Genomic DNA, 23,411 nt, shown 5'->3' with positions numbered 1-23,411 from the left:
TCCTTCAGTGCTTTGCTCAATGGTGTGATAGGAAGTCAGATTCCCTACCGTGCTCTTTCATATGCCTACCGTGCTCTTTCATATGCTAACACACGCTTCTGTGTTTCTTATTATAAGCATCCCCAAACCACCCATATAAGCATTACAAAACCTTCATGTAAATACTACATGCTACCTTTAAAAACGGATTTTTGTTTGACCGGTCTCTTGGTTGCTCATTTACTTTTTCATATTCTTAGCATGGCAGCCATACATTACAATACTTTCTTCCCTAAAGGCTGCACAAATAAATGAGGCTTTGGCTTTTCTCCAGATATTTTCCCATTGTTAACAGGAATATCTGTTTTTAGACCCTTTCCCGTTTTTCCGTAAAGGTAGCCTTATCTTCTTGATCCATCAGTAACAGTTCGTTACCGATGTGGAACTCAGGCTCTTTGAGGTAGCCCTTCCTGTAATTACTGTTTCTGTCATTAATTGTCCCCTGAAACTTGGGCTATATAAAAGGAATTTGAGGTAATTCCTTAGGCTTATGTAGGGGGAAAAAATAAAAAAAAAAACCTACCCAAGTTCTTTGCAGGTATTTAATTTTGTTGTCTTATCATTATGGAATAGCTGTTAATGTTTGTAAGCTCTTTTCCCATGATAGGCTGCATATGGAAATAGATAACCCTGGCTGAAGCTCTAGATTGTTTTTGGTGAGTGAAGTGGGAAAAAGTTTGTAAGAAACTGGTACTGAGCCAACATATCAAGACTCATATAGATCCTAGGCTTGTTTAGTCCTGTTTTATGCATAGATCCAACATATTTTCATGCATATTTTTTCATGTGTAGTTCCAACATATTAAATAAACTTACAAAATAAATTATGGAAATTTATAATTAAAAAAAAATCCTAGTTCTGAAACCTTTGACTATATTCTTACTCCATTAAATTACTGCTTAAAAAGAAATTTCATCTAGGATGAGGAAAGAAGGCAGGAGGCAATAAGTAATAGAAGGGCACTGGAAGAAGTGGCTGAAGAGTACAGATGAGGGATTTCAGCTCTAAGCAAGGAATTTAAATTGCACAATACTGAGAGTGATAAATCCTCTTCACAGATAGCACAGAGCATCACCAGGGGAGCAGCATGCTTTCTGCTTGCCTCTTTTGTACCTTTATATGTCCACAGTAAGAATGTTTATATCTGAGGCTTCCTAATAGTCAACAGAAAGACACAGGCATCTTTTCAGCTCATAGTATAGCAATGTAAATACCCCACATGAACCAAATGAGCTATTTCTGTTGGTTAGCTAGAAGGGACCCGAGGATGACAAGCTCAAGAGTTTCCCCCTCTGTGAGCAGGAATAATAATAATAGAGGGTAATAAGACTCTGAGAGGGCTCACATGTACGAAGAATCAGATGTCCCAAGCCAATTATCACTTGTCTGCTCAAAACTTTCTGATGCCCTTCTACTGAGCAGTCGTGTTTAAAACCAGCATGTTCTGAGTATAGAATAATTAAGGGAATTTTAAAACACGATTGCAACTGGTGTCCAACCTTTATTTTTAAAAAATTGTCACGGGTAATTCAGCCAGAGGTATAGAGAGGGAGTTGCACATTGCCTGGTATTTATGGTTTTAATTCTCAGTGTCCCACATGTACTAATTCTCAGTGTCCCACATGTGCATACGTGGGAGTGGGTGTGTTTGCCTTGTCTTTCTATGTCTGCACACACACCTACTCCACGCACACGAGCATTAGTGGGACTGGATGTTTTCTAGGAAACATACAATGCTCATTATGCAGTACTAAGCAAATGCAAGGTACTACACTGTATATATAAAAGGCATTTTAGATGGTATAATAGAGAAAAATCACTAAATTGGACATGCTCGGTGAATGCAGAGAATATTCCATGACATGAGAGGAATTAGTCCAGCCAAGAAACATGATACCACATATTTAAAAAGGAAATTTGGCTCTTTAAGGAGCGAGCTCAGCTATTATATCTTTTCCATCATAACTTAAAACCTCAGGCTATGATTTTATGATACCAACGCACAACATATTAAAAAGATATCCTTCTTATTCAGATGATACTTATTCATTAGTTCCTGAAAATCAATTCATTTTGGATGCTTCTAACCGGATTGTCTGGAATCAGGATACGCAAATCAGCAGTCCTTTTAGAAAACTGCCACTTCTAGGTTTTAAAATCTACTGATTCATAATGAAAAGGGATTTAATACATTGAAATGCTTTTTAGTGTAGCACAATTAGAGGATTTTTATGTAAATTCTTAGAAAAATTTAACAACAAAATGAAACAAGTATCTTTTGTAATGGGGAAAATGGCATATGTGAAAGAAATGCATGGAAATTTCTTACATATATTCAGAATTTCAACTTTCCAAATTCTATCACTGTGCATCAGTTCTGCTCAGGAACAAGACACCGTTACTTTCAGACAGGATAGGAAGATCTTCTCCCCACCCAAGGCCACATACAGCTGGAGCAGAAAAATCACACACAGGAATTTCTGCCTCCCCCTCTTATCATTCCACAGCTCTTCATACAGCGTAGCTCACGCTGAAAAGCATTAAGAAATTGGGCTAGGCAGGGCAATTTCTGACAGGGTGAGCCCATCTCGCCTCCAGAGCACCTCAGCCTCCAGCCGGGCCCACGGCTCTGCCCAAGGTGGGCCAGACTGCAAGTGTGGGCTGTGGCTGCCAGCTGTAACCATTCGGTCGATCCATCAGTCGCAGCGGGGCTTGAAATAAAAGATAAATTGGGCAAGCACTCTTCCCCGTGTTAAATTAAGGGAAATGACTTGTCCCAAACAACACGGGACAGTGTGTAAAGTAACTGAGGCCTTTGTTACTTGTGTTACTGTGAAAGACAATTCTTAGAATTGATCCTCACCGCACTTTTCTCATCAGAATTGATCCTTATCCCACTTTTCTCACCAAAATATTGCTTTGGCCACAACACTATTTTAAATTTTCCCTCACAGTATATTCAAGTTACACAGATACAAATAGCGTTTCTATCCAACTCTTTTCAGTAGTGTTCACACTTCAGCCGTGGGTGAACAGCACAGCTTATAGTTATTACCATAGTTTGCAACTGTCCCCTCACCTAATAGCCCAGATGCTATTGGCAAGACAACACAAATAATAAAAGAAAAAAACATGCTCAAATGTGGGTGGAAAAGAAAAAATCTGTTAAATACTTCTTCAGAATAAAAGCAACTACAGATACAAGACACTTTTTGTCAATTGGACTGGACAATAAGACAGCTGGACATATCTAACACCTCTTGAACGTTGCACCTGCTGCGGACTTCAGGGGTGGCTGCAAGTACTGGGTCCCTGCCCACAGCTGGCCCAGGGGAAGGCTCCTCACACGGCCTGCAAACCGAGACGCTCCGGCCTGGAGGTTGGCTGGGGAGACAGCACTGTGCAAGGTCATGCAGGGCTGCCAATGCCACCTGGCATGACTCAGAGGCATTGCAAAGTGATGAACTCCTACTCGACTCCCTGAAAAAAACACCACCGTTTCTGAACCTGGCTAACAGTCTTACATTTCAACATGTATTTGTTATTTGTACTGTCTTGCCAATTACACTTGAACCCTGCGGGTGACCAGATAGCTATAAATCTTGGTAGTCCAGAATAACCACGTTTAAGACCGGATTCTTAAAAAATACATGTAAGCATCTAAGAAGAGGTCTAAGGCCTCTGTTACTACAGTATGCTAAAGGTTCATTATTCCTAACATTTATGGTTGCTTTCTTCCTTTGCAGAAAGATAACACTATGCCCATACTAGCCATAAGAAAACAGTTACGGCTATACAGTGTGGCAGGTATAAGAGGCTACGAGGCACTTAGTTCTGGTTTCCTAATCAACCAACATTATCCAGTGCAGCGTGCGGCTTTTGCAGCTTACATCCCTGAACCTCTTCCCAGACAAATCAGGGAGCAAGAGAGAAAGGAGAAGTAGGCTCCAGATCTCATCCCACCCCGGAGTTGTCTCATATCGCCGACCCTGGAACCGGGAAAAACTCCTGAGTTTACATAGCTTAGACATAGCCAAAAAGTGATTAAAACTAATTTCTTAGTATCACACAGGCAATGTGATAGACCAGGGAGCTGAGTTTGTATCATCTCTTCAGAAAAGAACACTACTTGTGAAGAGCGCGTGTAATGTGTGGCAGATCTTTCGGATACTCTTGAGCTGACATCTGTAGCGATGTAAGACCATTACAAAATCACAGTTGATTCTCCTTTATTTTCCCACAAGGACTGTATAAAGGAGAGGGGAAGGGAGTGAATGGCATTAATACAGTGAAACCCCATAAATAAGGATACATATTGTGAAAACTGCTGAAAACAAGACTGGTTTAGTTATTTGTTTAAATTATGAATATTCATACAGCCTTTATCGTAGCTGTTTTGTAGAGCTTCAGAGCTTGAATTTGCAAAATCTGTGCTTTTCTATATATTTTTCAGCAATACTGCTGACACGTTTGAGTAGGTAACAGGCAAACCTCAAAAGCTTTGGTGAGTTTACTTTATTCAAAATATTTTAAATTCTGTAGGTTTGTTTCAATTTATCTTGGCATCTTGGAATTCAGACAGAAAGTCTAAGATCAGAATTTTCTCATGAGATTCTACTCCCTGGAAACAACCAAAGGGTAGCACTTGCTGCACTGTTCTCATCCTTCCACTTCTGATCTCAGCAGAAACTGAGGAGCACAGCTGACTCCAATATTTATTTATTTAGAAAGCTATGGAACATTTTGAACCTCAAAACAAAAAGAAGGAGAGTTTGGTTGTTTGGATTTCTGCCAAAGATGTGATGAATTCTACTAAACAATTGTTAAGAGCAATTGTTACAATTTAGGGGTTTTGGTCTGTGCCAAATGCTACTGCAGTGTCCATTATTGTAATTTAGGGTGCAAGCAGCCTACCCAAATATCAGCACAAAACTTGGCTGGTTAAATTATCTAGCAGTTGTCCCATGGCTCCTCTTTGAATCAAAGGGAAGACACAGGCTCTGCGATATGGTGATTCAGAGTAGAAGGATAATTTGGGTGCTCTGAATTGTACCCTTGGTGACTGTCTCGTTCCTATTTAAGTTAGTGGCGTTGTAAAAGTCCCCCTGTTTCTTACACTGACCTTTGAATGATAATTAGGACCTAGTAGAACTAGGATCCAACTACACAGACGTCTGTTCCCAAATTGATCTAATCCAAACTGATTTGTACTCCTACATACGCACTGAGGTATATTGGCATTTAGTAATAATGAAAATAAAAAAAATCAATTTGGAAAGTTATATTTGGCTTTATGCTGCAGACAAATGACAAAAATAACCTGAAATTGATGTACATGTTAAATAAAACTTCTATTTACCTTTAAGATTTAAATATATAATCTACAAAGTTGGTATTTTTCATCTTATCTAGACCAACTATCGCCTGCTTAATAAATATCTGCTCCTTTCATTATATCTTTTTTGAAAAATAAAAGTAATTAACCATAGTAAATAGCTACCAATCAGTGAATGTATGTAGTTCTCTTTTACCATTCATTCCCTCCTGTTTCTCCATAGCTTAACACTGCTTCAACGGGGAAATTTCTGCCAGTTCCTCTCAACATGGTACATCACATCCCATTGGTCCCAGCCTCAGGAAAGGGCATTAACTGCAGTTGCTAAGGCTGTTTTTGTGCCACTGTTGGTTCAAAGATGTTTCAGAGCACTCCAGAGACGCTATCAGGTCTTCCCATCTCTTCTGTGCCACACACACATCACCTGGAAACCACTGAGCTCTTTACCCAAATGCATCCTCATTCTCGCATTCACATTGTCCAGTGTTTGCTCTTGCTTCCATACACTTTCAGACAGAAAAGGTTCAGTAAGACAGCTACAGCAAGCTGAAAATTTTTCACTGGAGTAATTTTCCTGTGAAAAAGCAGTGTTATCATTTTTATTGAAAAAACAATTTTTATTAACATTTTTTCTATGAGGGAAAGTTGCTTCTCATTTTGCTAAGAAAATAACCAGCATTACATTGTGACATTTTCTGGTAATTTTCCTTCTCTATTGTTTTGTTAATTTATTTAGGCTTTAATATTCTAACATGTTTATTCAAATGTTATTCAAATACCAGGTTAAATGTTATTCAAATATCAGGTTATAGGATCTATTATTCTAATGCAATGTTTTGAAGTTATCTCAACAGAATACTCCCAACATCAAGAGGAAAAAAATATTTTCTCAGAAGTGATTTACTGCAAATTTTTAAATTCTGCGTGATGGACATTTGGTTTTAACTTTTAATTTCTAATAAAAACAAAGTCTGACATTTTCATAAAACAAATTCTGCTTTCCAACTTGCTACTGTTAATATTGGTTTTATTATGTCAGCAATTGTACTCTGAACTAAGGAACTGTGCTTTTTAAAAGCAAATAGTAAGGAACTAGCAGGCAGTCCTAGATGAGCCTGCACTTTTGTTTACGCTGTGACTAGAAAAGGAAGTTTATGTTCATGCAAAAATGAGGCTTAAATAAGTATTTCCTACTGGATTTACACAAGCATATGTGATGGCATAGTTGGAAACCTGAGATTTAGCCACTAAAAAAACAGCTGATGTAGATGGCAAATGTCAGCAAAGGAGATGCTGTTCATTTTCCAGTTCATTGGCATAGGAAACTAGTGGTTTAATAGGGTGATAGGCCAACTGATGTTTGATTTTTTTTCCACACAGTCACACAATCTGGTAAAAGTTACATCACTTCCTTGCACACTAGCCCTGCTAAATTGTTTCCTGTGCCAATGTTCCAGCTGAAGTTGGAACTACTGGAGGATTTCTTTCCTTTTCTGAAAAGCCAAAGTTAATGGTGGCTGAAACCAGTTTAATCTGGTATTGCTTGAACATTGATATTATGCTTTAAAAATAACAGCAAAAACTATGTAATGGGTTTGATTGAAGTACATAAGAAGTACCTGATAAAAATAACAGAAACTATTTTGCTTATTTAGTATATGCATAATATTCCATTAAAAACAAGCCAGCGTTAGCAAGAAGATAGACACAGTAGTAAATAGTCTGTAACACGTCCACTTTTCAAAGCACTTAAGATCATGAACAGAGCTGTATAGAAAGTGAATACAGAACTGGGGAGCACAGTTGTGCCTGGCGGTTCAGTGCTGCTCCCTTGAGCACCAAAATTTTCTTTCTTTGGCTAACGGAGACACACTTCAGTCAGAGTCTCCGAATGTGACCAGAACTTTGCAGACTTCAAAAAAAAGGGTGACAGTTTGACAAGCCCATGCTTATAGAGAGAAGACAGTGCCTGTCATTCTAAGGATCTGAGCTTGGTTTCCGAATTAAGCATCTTCAGATTGCAACTGCGTGTGGCAGAAAATATTTGTGGGAGCAATCACTCTTATGTTGAGCTCTCTCATCCCACTCAAAGGTGGCTGAAAATGGTTTTGTTGTTGTTTCTAGAGGATCTCTGTGAGCAGAAGGCAAGCTAAAGACAGTAACCCAGAAGTCTTAAAATTGTGAGATTAAGTAAGCAGTGGTGTCTTGTAATTTACTTGGCATATGATATTGTAGACCTCAGATAAACAGATCAAGCACAGGCAAATACAGTCCCTAGTACTGAACAGATAATGAAAGGGAGACAGAAATTTTGTCCTGACTGTCCCACCTGAAAACTTCTGAAATTGCATTGCTATTGTTGGAAAGAGATGTTCATGGATGTCTATACCACGGCTAAAGCTCACATTTTGATTTGTAGCGAAGGCCTGGCAAAAAATCTACATATAGTTTTTGCATGACCTTCTTATCAAAATAACCTGAATTCTTCCCTCTTTTACTAATCATTTGATCAATTAAGGAATTTTTTAAGTAATGCATCTTTCAAGTACTGTGTATCTAAATGAATAATGCTATCATAAGAGCTGTGCGGATCGCTGCAAAATGATGTGTGATTGCCTGGATTGAAAAAAAAAAAAAATAATCGTTACAGATATCTTAGGAAACATTGGAAAACACTTATGGTTTTACATATGGTCAGGATATCTTGGAAAGCGTACTGCATCTGGAACTGCATTGCTGAGAGCAGCCTGCCCAAATAAGTCTGAGAGAAACAGCTTTTCCAGAAAGTCTCCCCTCCATCTGCAGATCTAGTGGATGCCTTTAACCAGTTATAGACAGCTTTTCCTCCTAGGCTATCTGCTTGGAGTTTTTTTCTTTCTGCAGCATTTTCATCAAGCTGACATTTGGAGTGGTAGCTGCAGTGAAGAAAAAGGAGGGACGTGTGTTTGCGTGATCATCAATGGGGTTTGATAGCATGGTAATAAAATACCAGCACAGGGGTGACAGCAGAGCTCCAAAACTGCTGACACTGGTGGAGCTACCTTGACACAAACGCATTTGTAAGAAACGCAAAGAGCTTGATTACAGTAAATATGGCCTGATTTTGCAGTCATGAGAAACTAGGTCAGAGGGAGCTTATTTTATCACTAGGATGTTCGTGCATCACTGTTAGACCTTTCCCACAACTTCCCAGCTGCATCTCCTGTCCATCCCCACAGCAAACTGCACTTGCTGCTCTCATGCAAGACGCAAAGAGGGAAACGAAGCCGTAGAACTTCTGAGAGAGGGCAAATAACCTCAGCTTTGGGGTATGCACATCATCGGAAAGCTGATGTGCAGACGGACTAAAGACAAAGGTGATTACAGCAGAAGCATAAATGTAGAAATGGTACCCCAGTACCATAGGTGTTTCTTCTGAAATACACATCTGTATTTGTTCCACTATAAATTAGTGGCCTAGGTATTCCACATGACCAAAGGATTAAGCTTATTTAGTCACTGCTAGAAACAAGTCTGCGATCAGAATGTACGTGCCTTCAGGCAAATTCCAATTCAGTTGTATTACTTTACTCTCACATTGCAAATAGGAATAAATTTGGGAGACGTCCACACAAGGCCTATCCCTAACCTATGCCATCCTAATACTCATTATAGGGTCTAAATGGGATTATGCGCAGAGATAAATTCACCATTGATTATTGAATAACAAGGAGCAGATACTCTGCAATATTCATATGTGCAGCCATCAAATATCCAACAAGTTTAAAAAGTTAAGAAATATTTATTAATTTTATTTTAAATAGTGCTTCTTTTCCTAGTCAAATATTATTTCCTTTCCACTTTGAAAGCTAAAAGGAAAAATTAAGTTATCAGATCTTCTGATATCTGATTTATATGTGAAGGAGCAAGCTCTATTATTCCTCTATATTTATCATTATATTTATGTCCCATTTATTCTTACTGTACTATGATTTCTTCGACAAAAATTTAAACTAGATATCATGTAATGCAAATTTTTTGGCTATTCACTTTATTTTTATAGTTTCCAAAGTCAGGAAAAGACAAAATCATAGTTGCGAGGCTTTTCCATATACCATAAGGGGCAAGGATACCATAGGCTAGACAGCCACTAATGCCATCTCATTAAGGTTATAGGTGAGAGAAGAAACATTTCAAATGTGGCACATCTCCCATTTCTCAAGCCACTGCTGTAATTTTTCAATACTTATGTTCCAACTGAGAAAATATATATGCACACGCTCGGCTTTAAAGACAACAGTAATCCTTTTGAAATCATTGAGACTATCCAGTTACTTAATATTAGTTATGCATTTAAGGGATATGAGTCTCTCATCTGGTTAGTCCCTTTTTCTACTCAGTCTTTTTTTACCTATTCACAAAAAGTAATCCCTCAGGATGCTGCAGTTATTCTTGTTATAGAGCTGTTATATAAAGATGGTGACTAGCATTTCCACTATCTCTTACAATAGGTTATTATTTTCTGCCTGATTCTTACCTACATTTTCACTTAGATGCAGTGTTCTTAACCTCCCACTCCATTACCCTAGTCCATTATTAAGCATCCATTGCAAAAACGTTGCAATGATCACTGCGTAACAGCTGCCTTTTGGGATGGCAACGAGTTTTTCTTAAATCTCTTGACTTTACCTTGGCTCGGGTAAATCTCGCTTGCATGTAAGAACTGAGGGAGGAGATAAACTAATGGAGTCCCGTCAAATACATTGTGCAACACAGTTAAATATAGTGCTGCCAATTCTCTTCTCCTTCAGCTTATCATTCTTATTTTCTTATTATGGTTTATTAAGGTGAGATGACTCTATTATCTGTTATTTCCTTTAAAGCCACACAAAATTTCACTGTCTATTGGTGGGGGATTTTAAGCATCAGACTCAGTATGCTGAACTTTTAATTTTCCAAAGCAGGCAATGGAAAAAATTACACAACCTCACTGTTTCCAATTAGTTATGGACTTCTGTTTATTCCTTTACCACAAGCATTTTTGCTTCGTTAGTAGTACAAATTGTTAATCATAAAAATGTGCTATCTCACATGTGCTAGGAATGAAAAAGGAATTGGCTTCTTGCCCTACAGCACTCAAGCAATCCTCACTCCTCCATTTCCAGAACCCTTTTGCAAGGAGCCTGATTGACTGATGACACCAACCAAAAGATTACCATGAACCCATAGAACACCACTGCCTGTCTTTAACATTTCCCTATAGGTGGAGGGTCTCACGGAGTGATGCTGTGTATGGCTCAGGCAATAACAGATACTGCATCCTACCATTCATTTCACTACTCTTGACAGTGAGGTGGTAGCAGATAGAAAAATCTCCTACTATGTACCTTGAGTATGCATCAAAAAAAAAGTTAGTAAATTGCTGAGAGTTCCTAGTAAAAATACTAAAATAATGTCAGATTTGGGAAAAAGTTCTGAGATAGAGTTTACAGAGTTTAGTGTGTCCAGTCTAGAGCAAAGACTGTCCCCAAATAAATACAAAATTATTCATATTTAATAAAGTAATGAAAATTATAGAGATAGCTAAGAGCAATTGTTCTTATTAGTAAGAATAAAATTAAAAGTCATAGACATCAGGAATGAGACAAATGTGAGGCAAAGAATAAGAAAATTATACTAAGATTTTTAAAGCAATGAAAGAAACCTTCCAGGAGGTCATTAGAAAAATTCTTGCAAGCTCTGCATAACTCTGCCTGCTTATATTTCTTCTGTCATACTCTCCAAGCCTCTTAGGCCCTCTCTTCCCTTGTCCCTTCTAAAAGTTACTCGCTCACAGTCTCATTTTTTTTAGTGCTCCTTTCAGGCTGCCCTGCAAATGTGCAGCACAGGGTTTTTTTACTTTACGTGTAACAACTGCGCCCAGCATTCACAAGCTTTTATCTTAAACTCATATCACACCCCTGAAGCCTTTTAAAACTGGATTCCTCCATTGGTGGTGTCGTCACTTGGTTGACCCTAGGCAATGGCCCAGCATATGGTCTCGGCGTGATTCTGCGACCCCCTAGAACAGAGGCAAAGGCATACTTTTCAGAAATGACTACTGATTTAAGATGATTCTGCTAGTAAGTGCCATCTAATGACACGTGCTTTACACTTTCTAAAAATCAGTGTCTGATAGTCTTTGAAACTGGTGTCTACATTTGGAGTACTTAATGTTTGCTAATCACTTAAAAATTTGGTAGTCTTTTTCCAATATTTTTTTAAGTAATGTACTGTATAAATAGACAATATCAAATCTTTTCAGGTGTCTGTTTGGGAACGTACTCTTAGTAACTTGTGACACAACGCAGTGGTGCGGGTTAGCTGAAAGAATAGACCGTTTCCAAAAGTTGTGAATCTGCCACGAATTTATGTGCCATTTTTTCAAACATCAGCTATCAGATAGAAGTGACAGCAATAACAGAATGAAACTTCCCCTTTACAATGTTCTGTTAATACAGAAAGGCAAAGCCGCCTGCACTCGAAGGAAGCTGTCAGCAAAGTTGCAGGCTGGAGGTCCCAGTATCACTTACAGTACTGGCAAGCAGGAGGTCATTGCTGGGGAATGAAGCTTGGGGAGGGAAGCAAAAGGAAAAGGCTGGGGGGGCTGGTGGGGGAGAATCAAGGATCTTTCTTCACCATTCTTTTTTTACAGCTTTTGTGTGTCTGGACTGATTTGTTGTGGGAGAGCTGCTGGAGACCGTATATTTGGCACAGGACAGGGTAGCTCAAAGCCAAAAGGATGGTGCTATTGCCAGTTTAAACCATGGCTTTTCTTTTTTTTTTTTTCTCCCTCTCTCTTTCTCCCTCCCTCCTTTTACTTTGAAGGAAGGAAAAGAAAAAAGGGGAAGAAAGGGACTTGCAATGAAAACCAGAGCAGTGGGTTAATGACGGCCCTGCAGGCTTCAGTAGACTGGGAAGATACACGAGGCACTTCCTCTACCATCTGGCGCGCAATTCTGCTGCTGCTTAGTACATAACTTTGGAGTGAATAAGCAAACAAGTAAAACTTTTTAAGAGACAGCAATTATGAAACACCAGCTATTAATCTGTCATCTTACTCCCTTCCCTTTTCTCCCACCACAGTATTCCTTTCCTCAAGTCTTTTCCAGTTCTCGTGTCTACCTGTGAAAATATGCACTGCCTTGTCAGGTTTTCGGATCTGACTCCGTTACCCTTTTCATTGGCATCGCTTCTCAGGGTAAACGAGAGCCAGAGCTAATACATTTATATTTCTCTTGTAATCACTTAAGCTTCTTTGAGTTGGAGAGAAATGCAGTTAGTAGCAATAAAGCCATCCATCTCTGTTGAAAGATTTCCTTCAAGCCTGGCTGGAACTGAGAATGCAAAAGAGAAGCCTTAGGTGAGCCGAGCTTGCTCAAGGATTGTTTGTTTAAAATACAGTCACAAATGGCCGGGTGCATTGCTGTGTAGGAGTATGTTACGGTGTCGTGGTGGGTTGACCCTGGCTGGATGCCAGGTGCCCACCAAAGCCGCTCTGTCACTCCCCTCCTCAGCTGGACAGGGGAGAGAACATACAAGAAAATGCTCATGGGTCAAGATAAGGACAGGGAGATCACTCACCAATTACCATCATGGGCAAAACAGACTCGACTCAGGGAAATTAGTTTAGTGGGGGGGGGGTGGTCAGTGCATCACACGTTTTTTCTGCCGCTCCTTCCCTCAGGGGGGAGACTCCTCACACTCTTCCCCTGCTCCCTCTCACAGGAGACAGTTTTCCATGAACTTCTCCAACGTGAGACCTTCCCATGGGCTGCAGTTCTTTACAAACTGCTCCAGCATGGGTTCCTTCCATGGGGTGCAGTCCTTCTGGAACAGACTGCTCCAGCGTGGGTCCCCCATGGGGTCACAAGTCCTGCCAGCAAACCTGTTCCAGCCTGGGCATCTCTCTCCTTGGAGCCACAAGTCCTACCAGGAGCCTGATCCAGTGTGGACTTCCCACAGGGTCACAGCCTTCTTCAGGCATCCATCTGCTCCGGCTTGGGGACTCCCATGGGCTGCAGTTGGATATTTGCTCCACCATGGCCCTCCATGGGCTGCAGGGGGACAGCCTGCCTCACCATGGTCTTCACCACGGGCTGCAGAGGAATCTCTGCTCTGGCACCTGGAGCACCTCCTCACCCTCTTTCACTGCCCTTGGTGTCTGCAGAGTGGTCGCTCTCACATATTCACTCTCTTCGGTTGCAGTTGTGCACGTTTGGGCATTTTTCTCCCCCTTCTTAACTGTTATCCCAAGGGCACTACCACCATTGCTGATGGGCTCGGCCTTGGCCAGCAGCAGGTACATCTTGGAGCCGGCTGGCATTGGATCTATCGGACATGGGGGAAGCTTCCAGCAGCTTCTCACAGAAGCCACCCCGCTACCAAAACTTTGCCACACAAACCCAAGACAGTTTTAATTCTGATAGCTTTTCTCAAGCACAACAAAATGCATTATGTTGAGGCCACATCTTCAAGTTCAGTAAATCATCACAGCCCAACTGAAGTCAGAGAAACAGAAAACTTGCATAATCTGAGCATTTAGTCTCTTAAAAGTCTCTGAGAGTGACACTACAGATGATTTTTGATGCTGAAAACCTTATAATCAAATATATATCTTCCAGGCTTTCCTGTGAGCTCTTATCTGGCTCCATTCTTATAACAAAAAAGACAAAAGGAACATCAATCACTAACAGCAAAATCTTGGATGAATTAAGGATAAGTAATCATTGAATTGTAGTACAACTGTGAGGCTCAAGTTTAGTAAGAATAAGATGTATTAATTTACAGACATACCCATTAATGCCAGGCAACATTTTTTACACAATTTATTCTTTGTCATTCGCAACTGCTGATCCTTAAACTGGCCAGAATGCAGGAAAAAGAAAAAACCCTCCAAGCTATCTAGAAGAGTTGCTTTCATTTGACACTAATTTTCCCAGAAAAAATACACACTGTCTGTTAGGTTTATTACACAGCTTCTTAAAATACTAAAACTATAACAACAGATCAGTTTGGGGTTGTTTTTTGACTGGCCACCTGCTTTGCACCTGTAGAACTGTAAGTGAAAACAAATACAACAATTAATGCTTCAATTCTGACTGCCTGATCCTACCCACAAGGCAGGTACATTCCCAAATGACCTAACTACAGTTGCCGCAAAACTTTTCACAGTTTTAAGGATATAAAAAGGTAGCGTAGATTTTGAAAACTCAGAAGATTGCTATCCAAGAAGGTTAGTGGTTAAGTTTGTTTAAAGAGCTATATGTTCATATATTAATCTAAAAATTGGGCTGGATATCTGTGAATACATTCTCTTTCAAGATATCGGGTATTTTTTGCATCCAGTCAAGTTGGAAGTGCCACAAGGATAGCCTTTCTTTCACAGTTCTCTGGCACTTCTGCTCTTTGTCTCAGCGGGGAGCAGGAAGTGCAGAGGTAAACAAAGATGAAAAACAGTAAAGAAAAAAAAAAAGTAAAAAAAAAGTTCCTGCAACTCCTTGTAGCTTAAAACCAAAATTAAGTAGTTGGGATGTAAGGTTTCACTCGCCCAGTAGGCAAGTCGTCTTCTAAGTATTCTGGACTTCAGTTGCCTAGTTTATACTGCTCTAACAGGAGCAACGTTGCTTTGAAAAGTAATTGCACATCACACATTAATATGAAAAAACCTAAATAATCACAAGAAGCCATATGAATTTAAAAACAGTAAAATTTGCCTTTCCACAAAATTATAACATTGTATGAATGTGTTAATGCTGGTGCTGCCGTACTGCACATCTTCTATTTGTTTTCTTTGTTCTTAACCCCTTTGTTCCAAGAGTCAGGATATCCTGATGCTAAGGATTCTGCAAAATAACAGTCCAACAACAATAGTATAATACTTTGGAAGCACTTCCCAATTTTCAAGACAGAGCCACCTGAAAGTGTAGTAGGCTAATAGTGCAGCACTACAGCCGATAGTCAAAATAGGGTTAGTTTTTTAAAAGCATTAAAGTTGTCCGTCTGAGGTGGGAACTTTAAGATACGCGTGTCAAAGGGTCCTCGAACAGGGGAACCAGTACGCTGCCCCTGCTGATGTTGGCATGAGGAGGAAAGGCTCGGGCTCTCTGTTTTCTACACGTCAGGGCGTCCGTTAACTTTCAGTCCATTCTCTCGGCTCCTCTTCCTCTGTGAAGGAAGATGCTGCTTGTTTGCCAGTTTATTTTTCCATCTGGAGAAAAGGCGGGATATTGAATGTAACCGGAATGTAACAAATGTATTAACTATGCCTGCTAGAAAATACTATAATGCTCACTAAAATTCTATTAAATAAGTCTTCTGCGCTTTTACTGAAAACTCAGTGCTGGTGCAAAAGCCTACCCTCCACCCTGCTGTTGTATGCTCTGTAAACTAAAGGCTAAAGCACAGACCAGTACCAACAGTGGACTAAAAGAGAAATTTTGTATAAAGGCAAAGTTCTGGAAAGCGCAAGGCCCCACCTGGTCGGGCATCCCAAGTGTCCTGGTTTGAGGTAGAACAGAACGAATCCTCTTTTCAGTAATTTTACTTTTCAGTTAAGCCTCTTCTAACTCTCTGAAGTTAACGGTGTGTTCCTCGGACGGCGTATGCTGCCGGACCTGGGGACAGAGGGGTGCTGCTGCGGGGCCCGGCCAGAGGCAGCAAACGATGCCGGGGCCGCGCTGGCTGGCAGCTGCGGAGCCCCGCACACCACCTCACTTCTGTTCTGAGACACGAGCACTTGCCCGGGCGGCTTTGCCATGTTTTTAAAGATTAGCGATGAATAATTGTCTTCTCGCTGGAGCCTGTGAGTGATCGCTGCCAGCGGGCAGTGTCCTAATGTGAACCCATTCAGGTGGAGCTTTGCAGCCAAAGTGATGGGGACTCGGGGCAGACACCCACCCCCCCCCCACCCACGCCCCCCCCAAAAAAAAAAACAACGAAATTTCAGACGCTCCTTCCCCTGCAACCCGTCAAGGGCCGGCACCTTCCCTGGGCTCGTTTTGGGTACTTTCCCTCGGGCTGCCGCCCCAAAGCTGAGCAGGCGGAGGGCACCGCACGCCACCGGCGGACTCGTGTCCCGCTCCCGGCCCTCGCAGCGGGACGTGAACGACCCCCCGCCTTTCCTGCCGGCCCAAGGGGCAGCACAAGTTACCGCCGGGTTTGCCTAAGAGGCCAAAACCCCCACCGGCTCCGTAGCCAGCCCGGCGAGGGCGAGGAGGGAGGCGGGGAGGTGGGGGCTGCCCCACGGCATCGCGGCGCGGATAAACTCAAACCGCCCCCTCTCTGCCCTCCTCCTCAGCGCGCAGAGGGGCGGCTCTGCCCGCCCAGCCCCGCTGGCCCCGCACCGCACCGCGCCGCCACCGGCAGCAGCAGCAGCAGCAGCAGCGGCGGCGGCGGCCCGAGCTCCCGCCCCCGCCCCCGGGGCTCGGCCCTGCGCCGCGCCGCGCCGGCATGAGCGGCGGCTCCGCGCCTGCCCGCCAGCCGCTTCGCCCCGGCTGCCGGCGCCTGGCGGCGGGCTGAGGGCGCGCAGAGGGCGGCCGGCGTAGCGCGGCGGCCGGAGCCCGGCGCTCCTTCCTTCCGCGCCGGCAGAGCGGGGCCGGGGCCGGGGCCGGACGGCGGCGGGGCGGCGCGTCCCCCCCCCTGCGCGGGGCGGCGGCGGTGGGCGGCCGGGCGCCCCCGCCCCGCTCTGGATGCCCATCGCGGCTGCTCGGGCCGGGGGGTGGCTGCGGCTCCCCGGCGGGGGGCGCGGGCCAGGATGCCGGTGCTGGAGCGCTTCTTCCCCGCGGCGGAGCCGGGCAGGCGGAGGAGGACGGGGGAAGAGCCGATGCCCTTTCCCATGGGCAGCCTGCCCGGTTATCAGCAGGGGACCCTGGCCTGGGACTTGCCCGAGATGATCAAGATGGTAAAGCTCGTTTGGAAATCCAAAGGGGAGCTCCGCGGGGCGAAGCACAGAGGGGTTTTGGAGAGCGAGGATGCCCTGGGCGGTTCGGCAGGTAGGTTTCCTCTGCCCCGCTACTCGGGGGAGCCGGAGGGGCTGCAGGAGTGGGGGGGGCAAACGCGGCGGGGGGCCGGAGGTGGCGGGGAGCCGGGACTGTCCCGTCCCGTCCCGTCCCGTCGTGGGGGAGAGCCGCGGGGGCCCGGGGCTGCCGCCACCGGAGCGGGGCGGGCTGGAAGGCGCGGAGCCCGACCAGCGTCCGGGTTTCAAAACGTGCTTTTTTGGCAGCTCTCGCCCTTTCCTTCTCCCCGCCCGCGGGGACACACAGAGACACGCACACGCGCGGAGTTTTGCGCCGGCTCCGTTTGCCCACGACGCTCTGCCGTGCGATGTGTTGCGCGCTTTTCCAAGCGGGGTGATGAAAGCTCGGCAGAAAACTGGAGCAAGCAGCTGGGCGGCTTTGGGGCTGACCTGGGCCAGGGCAGCCGGGCTTGGTGCCGCCGTGGGGAAGCCTCTCCCCGGCCGCCACGGAGCTCCGCAGCGGCTGCCCCGCGGTGGAGGGGCCGGGGGTGGGGGGCGGGAAGGAACGACGATGCGGGGCCGCGGTGGTAGCGGCGGGGCGCCCCGCGGGAGCGGGGGTGGCAGCGCCCGCCCGCCCCAGCGCCGGGGGCTTCCCCGGTTGTTTTCGGTGTGGCTTTCTGAGCGCACGGCCTCTCCTCTCACGCCGCCAAACTTCACCCTCATCTTTGAGTGCGCTCGGCTCGTTTCACATGATCTTCCCGTGCTTCCCATCTGCGCAGCGGCGCGACACCCTCACGACTTGTGTGTTGTGGGCTAGCAGTGTTAAAAAAAAAAAAAAATAAACCCGAGACCCGCTTCTGGAGTAACACTGCCTCATCCCACTACTTTCTCTTTGAACGTGGTATATTGCTGGCTAAAGAGCACGTGTTTTTTTATTAACCATAAATCTTGCATGTCAGGTTTTTTCCTAACTTGCTGACAGTCATGGAGCCACATGGCACCATATCAAATGCTTTGTTGAAGTTCCAGGTGAGGCTTCTTGCATTTTCATTATGTAGAAATGAGTTGTCACGTTAGCATGGTACTTGTTACTTCTGATTAGTTAATACTGCACCTTATCCCATGCTCCACATCGCTTATGGTTCAAAATCTCTTGCCTTCTGTTGGAGGCAACCTTTTGCCTCCTTCGAAACCTCTTGACTTCTGTTGAAGGCTCATAGGCCTACGATTGTCTCAGTATCAGCTGATTATTTTTTTTTATTCTCCTGTCATCGTACTACTGTGACTTAATAGACTTACTGAAACCGCATAGCTCGTTCCTTCAGAACTCTGGATTATCTCATCTCTGCAACCTGGTCACTAAACTCTTCCAGTGCATTCAGTCTTCAGAGATCATGCCTTCAAGTTCCTTTATCGATACCTACAATTTACAGTATTTTTTACCAGAATAAGTTAATTTCTTATGTAGCATAATCTCACTGCGTGTATTTCACAGTGCGTGTGTGTGTGTATGTATGTCTTCTGAGCATGTGTGTAACTGTATATATAAACTTGAATAGTAAGTAAGTATCCCTTTTGGATGCCCACCAAGGTTGGCTGGTTGGTCATTGTATGTCCATTATTTCAGATGTTTGCAGTTAAACTAAGAAATGCGTGATTCACTTCTGTTTTGAAAAAGGGAAGATAAGTTCACAGGCTCCAAGGAAAGTGTTCAACCTGGCACCGCACTCTTTGGGGGTCACTTCAGTTTAAAAGAATAATGAGTGTTGTGGATAAAGAAAGGGGACGTCAAATTGCTGTTCAAGACTTGGAGCAAATCAACTAGGAGTGTACCATAGCCAACCAGGGAGACTGAGGTTTGTGTGGTGAATGGTGAGTGTTCAGAGATGGACCCTGACAATCAAACAGAAATTAAGAAATGCTGCATCGGTTACACCTCATGTATGAGCAATAGATGTTTTTCAGTATGCTCGTGTTATATCTGGTGAAATTAGTTTCATTAGGTAACAAATGAGATTCGCCTTCAGATTCCTGGAGGCAACTAAAAATGTGCATGCATATACAGAGACAGATTAGTCCACTAGCAGGATATGAGTAACTTGCATTTACTCAAGTGGCTATTACTCGTATCCTGTGAAGGGACAGTCCTCTTCGTGGTGCCAGATCCTATTTCATAAGCTCAGTTGACTTGCACCAGTACAAATCAGAGCAGAAGATTACTCTAACTCTCAACACTTTAAATACGAATCATCAGACAGTTTGAGCAAACCAGACCTGGGTTGCTGGTTTTTCCTCCTCAGCAGCAGTCATCCTAGTAGTTTTCCCTCTTGTGGTTTCATTTTAGTCACTTTAAGTACACTGGAGTATGTGGGAAAACCAGTAAATGCTGAGATCTAGTATACTTAAGTAAGTGCAAAATCAAAGAATGCAGAAATGGGAAGAGAAGATAATCGTTTAAAAGGATCAGTAGTATGAGGTACTCAGCTTCGTGTTTGTATGGTGTTTTGTATGTGTTTGGCTCCTTTAAAAAAAGAAACTATGTAACTTGCGTCTTATAAAAAGGCAGTATTTCAGTAGGAAATCAGATTTTCTTCAGGTGAAGCTAAAGCAAATAACTTCTGCTCAAGGTACTGCTAGCTAGGCAAATAAAGGTTGATTGTTCAGTAGTAGAGTTCACAGCACTTTCCACATCAAAGGCTTTTTTCATTTAAATTTGTAAGTGTTCATGTGATAACTCATGTTTTGTTATCACATCCTCATTAAACTACTTTGCTTACAGTAGAAGAGGAGGAAATATATGTGGATCCTGGAAGGAAACTGTCAGGATTTCTGCCTTGCTTGATCATGTTAATAGAGATTTAGCTAGGCAAATTCCCTTGTCCTAGCCTGAGTGATTGGATTCGGCTTTGGGCTGGCTTTCTAGAAAGGAGCAACCCTCTTAACCATAGGTAGTGAGGGGGAAGGAGAGCTGTATCTGGACATGATGTCAGTTCTGTGGATGGCAATGTCTTGGGGACCCATATAGCCGTAATACATACCGCATTCCTCTTTCCTGAGGTAGGAGTAGAGAGCTGCTACAGAGCAAAGCTGTCTGTGTGTCCTGGGCTGTCAAATAAAAGAGCTATATCTGGGTCTTTCATCTTCGCGTTTAGCACTGAGAATAAGCTACTCAATCTCCCTGCAAAAAAGTGTTTGCAATACATCATGCAGCATATATTTGGGATGAGCGAAGAACCCGGATCTCGTAGAGACTGCCTGCGTGAGGTTTCTAGGGATTTTCTTTTCCTTCCAAAGCAGTAAAATTCACATCTTGGGCCCTTTCTTATTGCTGCACTGCTTTTTAAAGTTAGTATCAATTAAGACTGCAGACCTTTTTCCTGCTCCTGGCCTGCTGTTGCTTAGTAACTCTTTTTTTCTGTTTCAATCCCTGACCAAATCAGCACAAAACTGTGGTTTGGTGAAGACTCTCTCCGGGTGTGCCAGAAGCCATTTCACATAATCAAACCGGCCATGTGATAGTAAAAAAGTGCAATAATGGAATATAATTAATAGGAAGAGCGTTGGGTGGATAATGGGCATAATTCTGTGTCAGTCCTTACGGTGTTTCGGATAGATCATTTGCAAACCAGTGCTTTTTACTTGAATAAAATAACAGCATGCATTGATATTATTACAGTTGAATTATTCAAATAATTCTTAACTGAAACCATGTTGATCTCTAGGGGGGAACCGTGTTCTGTTTGTGACCCTAACTTTCTTACCATCCTCTCCTAGAGTTCAGCAGCAGCTTTGCCGATTAAAGAAACCCGATCGGGGAATGGTTATAGGTCTGCCTCCAAGAGTCTTCCTTATGAGCATTAGCAACCTCTTAAATTTACGGTGATCATCCGAGAGTACTCCAGTGAGACTTTCTGTACTGTTTGAGTCTTGCACATGTGCAGACACGCAAGACTTTCAGAGAAGGTGCAGTGGTACTTAGAATTATCAAGGTCCTTTGAGACACAGATCTCTGTGGGTTTTTTGAAATAACTCTGAATGTTTTTTTTCCACCTATCTCTTTCTGTCTGTAGATGTTTCTCAGAAATGTAGGTTCTGATTCATGCATGCATCACACTCATTGTTAACTGATGAGTCCCTTTGCCATGAGGAGGAAAAATAAGCAGTACCACACATCACTCCTATTACAGTTTGCTGCTGGGAAAATTTCCCCCAGTTATTGATGTGTCCGTTTACTTCTCCTCTTCAATCAACTGTCTCCTTTCCAACTCAGTAATTTATTCAAACTTCTTGCCGTTGTCCAAACTGACCTTGCTCTTTCAAACCTTACAGCTGTGTGCTGAGCAATCTCACATATACCTGCTAGAGAGGTCAGAGTTAAATCATCTGTGTGCTTCTTCAGCGGTTGCTTGAAGGTCTTCCCTAAAGTTATTCACAAGACCTCCCAAAGACTCAGTTCTTCCATGATATCCAAGGAAACATGCTTTCTACTTCATTTTTCTTTTGCGATGAACAGCTTTTGTCACGGTGTGCAGTAGCTTTGCTGTGCATGTTAAAATAAACTTCATGCTTCCTCTTCCTGTCATTACTTACAGAATCACAGAATGATTTGGGTCCGAGGGACCTTTAAAGATTGTCTAGTCCAACCCCCCTGCCATGGGCAGGGACACCTCCCACTAGACCAGGTTGCTCAAAGCACCATCTAACCTGGCCTTGAACACTTCCAGTGATGGGGCATCCACAACTTCTCTGGGCAACCTGTTCCCGTGTGTACTTGCTGGATCATATTTAGTTGTGACATCTTGAAACTCATGCATGCTTTGTAGTTCCACTGCAATAATTAATAATCATAAAATGCTTAAAATCTGAATCTGTGAATTGCAGAGAACCAAATGGGGGTTTAGCTAACAGCTTAGAAAGCACATCATTTTATGTAGTTGATGTTGAGCATGTAGGTGCCACAGGTGTAGATCCCAGCAATAAATAAAACACAGGAGCTATCAAATGGCATTGTCTTAGCATCTGACCAGTCTCTTGTGTTATTCCTTAGACTGCAAACAGCTTGCTTTGTGTCCTACTGGGAGATGCACAGCAGCCAGAAAGGCAGCTTGCTGTATCTTCCCCTTTGCCTTCCCTTTGCCTTCCCTTTCCTGTTGAGACTTGTTAAACCCATTACACTTACTAGGGACAAAGAATGTGAATTTGATAGAACCAGGGCTACCTGTGGCAACCTTAATTGCTCTCTGACTGCTGTGTTGAAACTCCAGCCCCTGAGAATACTGCTCTTCTATATTCTTGTGAAGAGCTGGTTAAATCAGTGCAACTGCATGTGATGGTCTCGTTAAGAACAGTGAAATTAGATTGTATGCAGTACCACTCCTACAGTGTGTGTATGTAGACCAAGTGATAAAAGACTTAAAATTCAGACCACATCTATAGGTAGTGCTGTTCAAACATAACTGTCCAGTTTACTGGCCGAACACAGGTTAGTAATACGTGTGATCTGGAGTTATTTTTTTCTGAAATACTTTACGAATTAGAGAATTGGCTTCAAAGAGCCAAAAAATGATTTCGAGACATTAAATCGTGGTCACTGTTTGAACTCCAGTCCTTTTTTAACACCTAACTCTTTAGAAGTATTTTCAAAATGTAGTGTGGAATGAGAAGTTGAAGCGATATTTGGCTTTGAACATGTCAAAATGAACTCATGTGTTTGTCAGCCAAACTCTGTTTATTTTGGAGGTGAAAATTTTCTCTCAGCTCTACCTTTAAGTGTTTAACCATCTCTCCTACTCATTCTTATGTAAATTTTCTGTTGGGGATTTGTTCAGGTTTTGGGATATTTGGAAATAAGAGGTAGACCAGGGATAAACATTAGAGAATAAATTATCTGAAAATCTTAACATTATTTCTGAATGGTCTTTCAGTTCAGCCTTGCTGGCACATTTTTTGTTTGCTTTATTGTGAATGTTGGAAAACAAAATTTGTTTGTAGAAATACTTGGAGAAGCTCTTCCAGCAGCTGTTCAACTATGTACAGCCACAACAGAAAGAAAAGGATCACAA

At 42.9% G+C, this 23,411-nt stretch overlaps 1 protein-coding gene across 2 annotated transcripts in view; it reads left to right on the top strand.

Annotated features, from left to right (window-relative positions):
- PDE7B (phosphodiesterase 7B) overlaps nt 1-23,411 on the top strand; it is a 180,076-nt gene that overhangs the window by 77,858 nt on the left and 78,807 nt on the right. The window contains exon 1 of one of the 2 annotated variants that reach the window (XM_082481807.1): nt 17,017-17,386. The exons of the other annotated variant lie outside the window; for it this stretch is intronic. Within the exon in view, the coding sequence (XP_082337933.1) occupies nt 17,149-17,386 (238 nt within the window). The 5' untranslated portion in view covers nt 17,017-17,148. Of the gene's footprint in view, nt 1-17,016; nt 17,387-23,411 lie in introns of those variants that run through there. 2 annotated transcript variants of the gene reach the window in all.

Source organism: Vanellus vanellus, assembly GCF_965231255.1.
Source record: "Vanellus vanellus genome assembly, chromosome: 3".
NCBI classification, from domain to species: domain Eukaryota; kingdom Metazoa; phylum Chordata; class Aves; order Charadriiformes; family Charadriidae; genus Vanellus; species Vanellus vanellus.
Note: the sequence above shows the minus strand (reverse complement) of the source record. Positions and strands in the feature narration are given on the sequence as shown.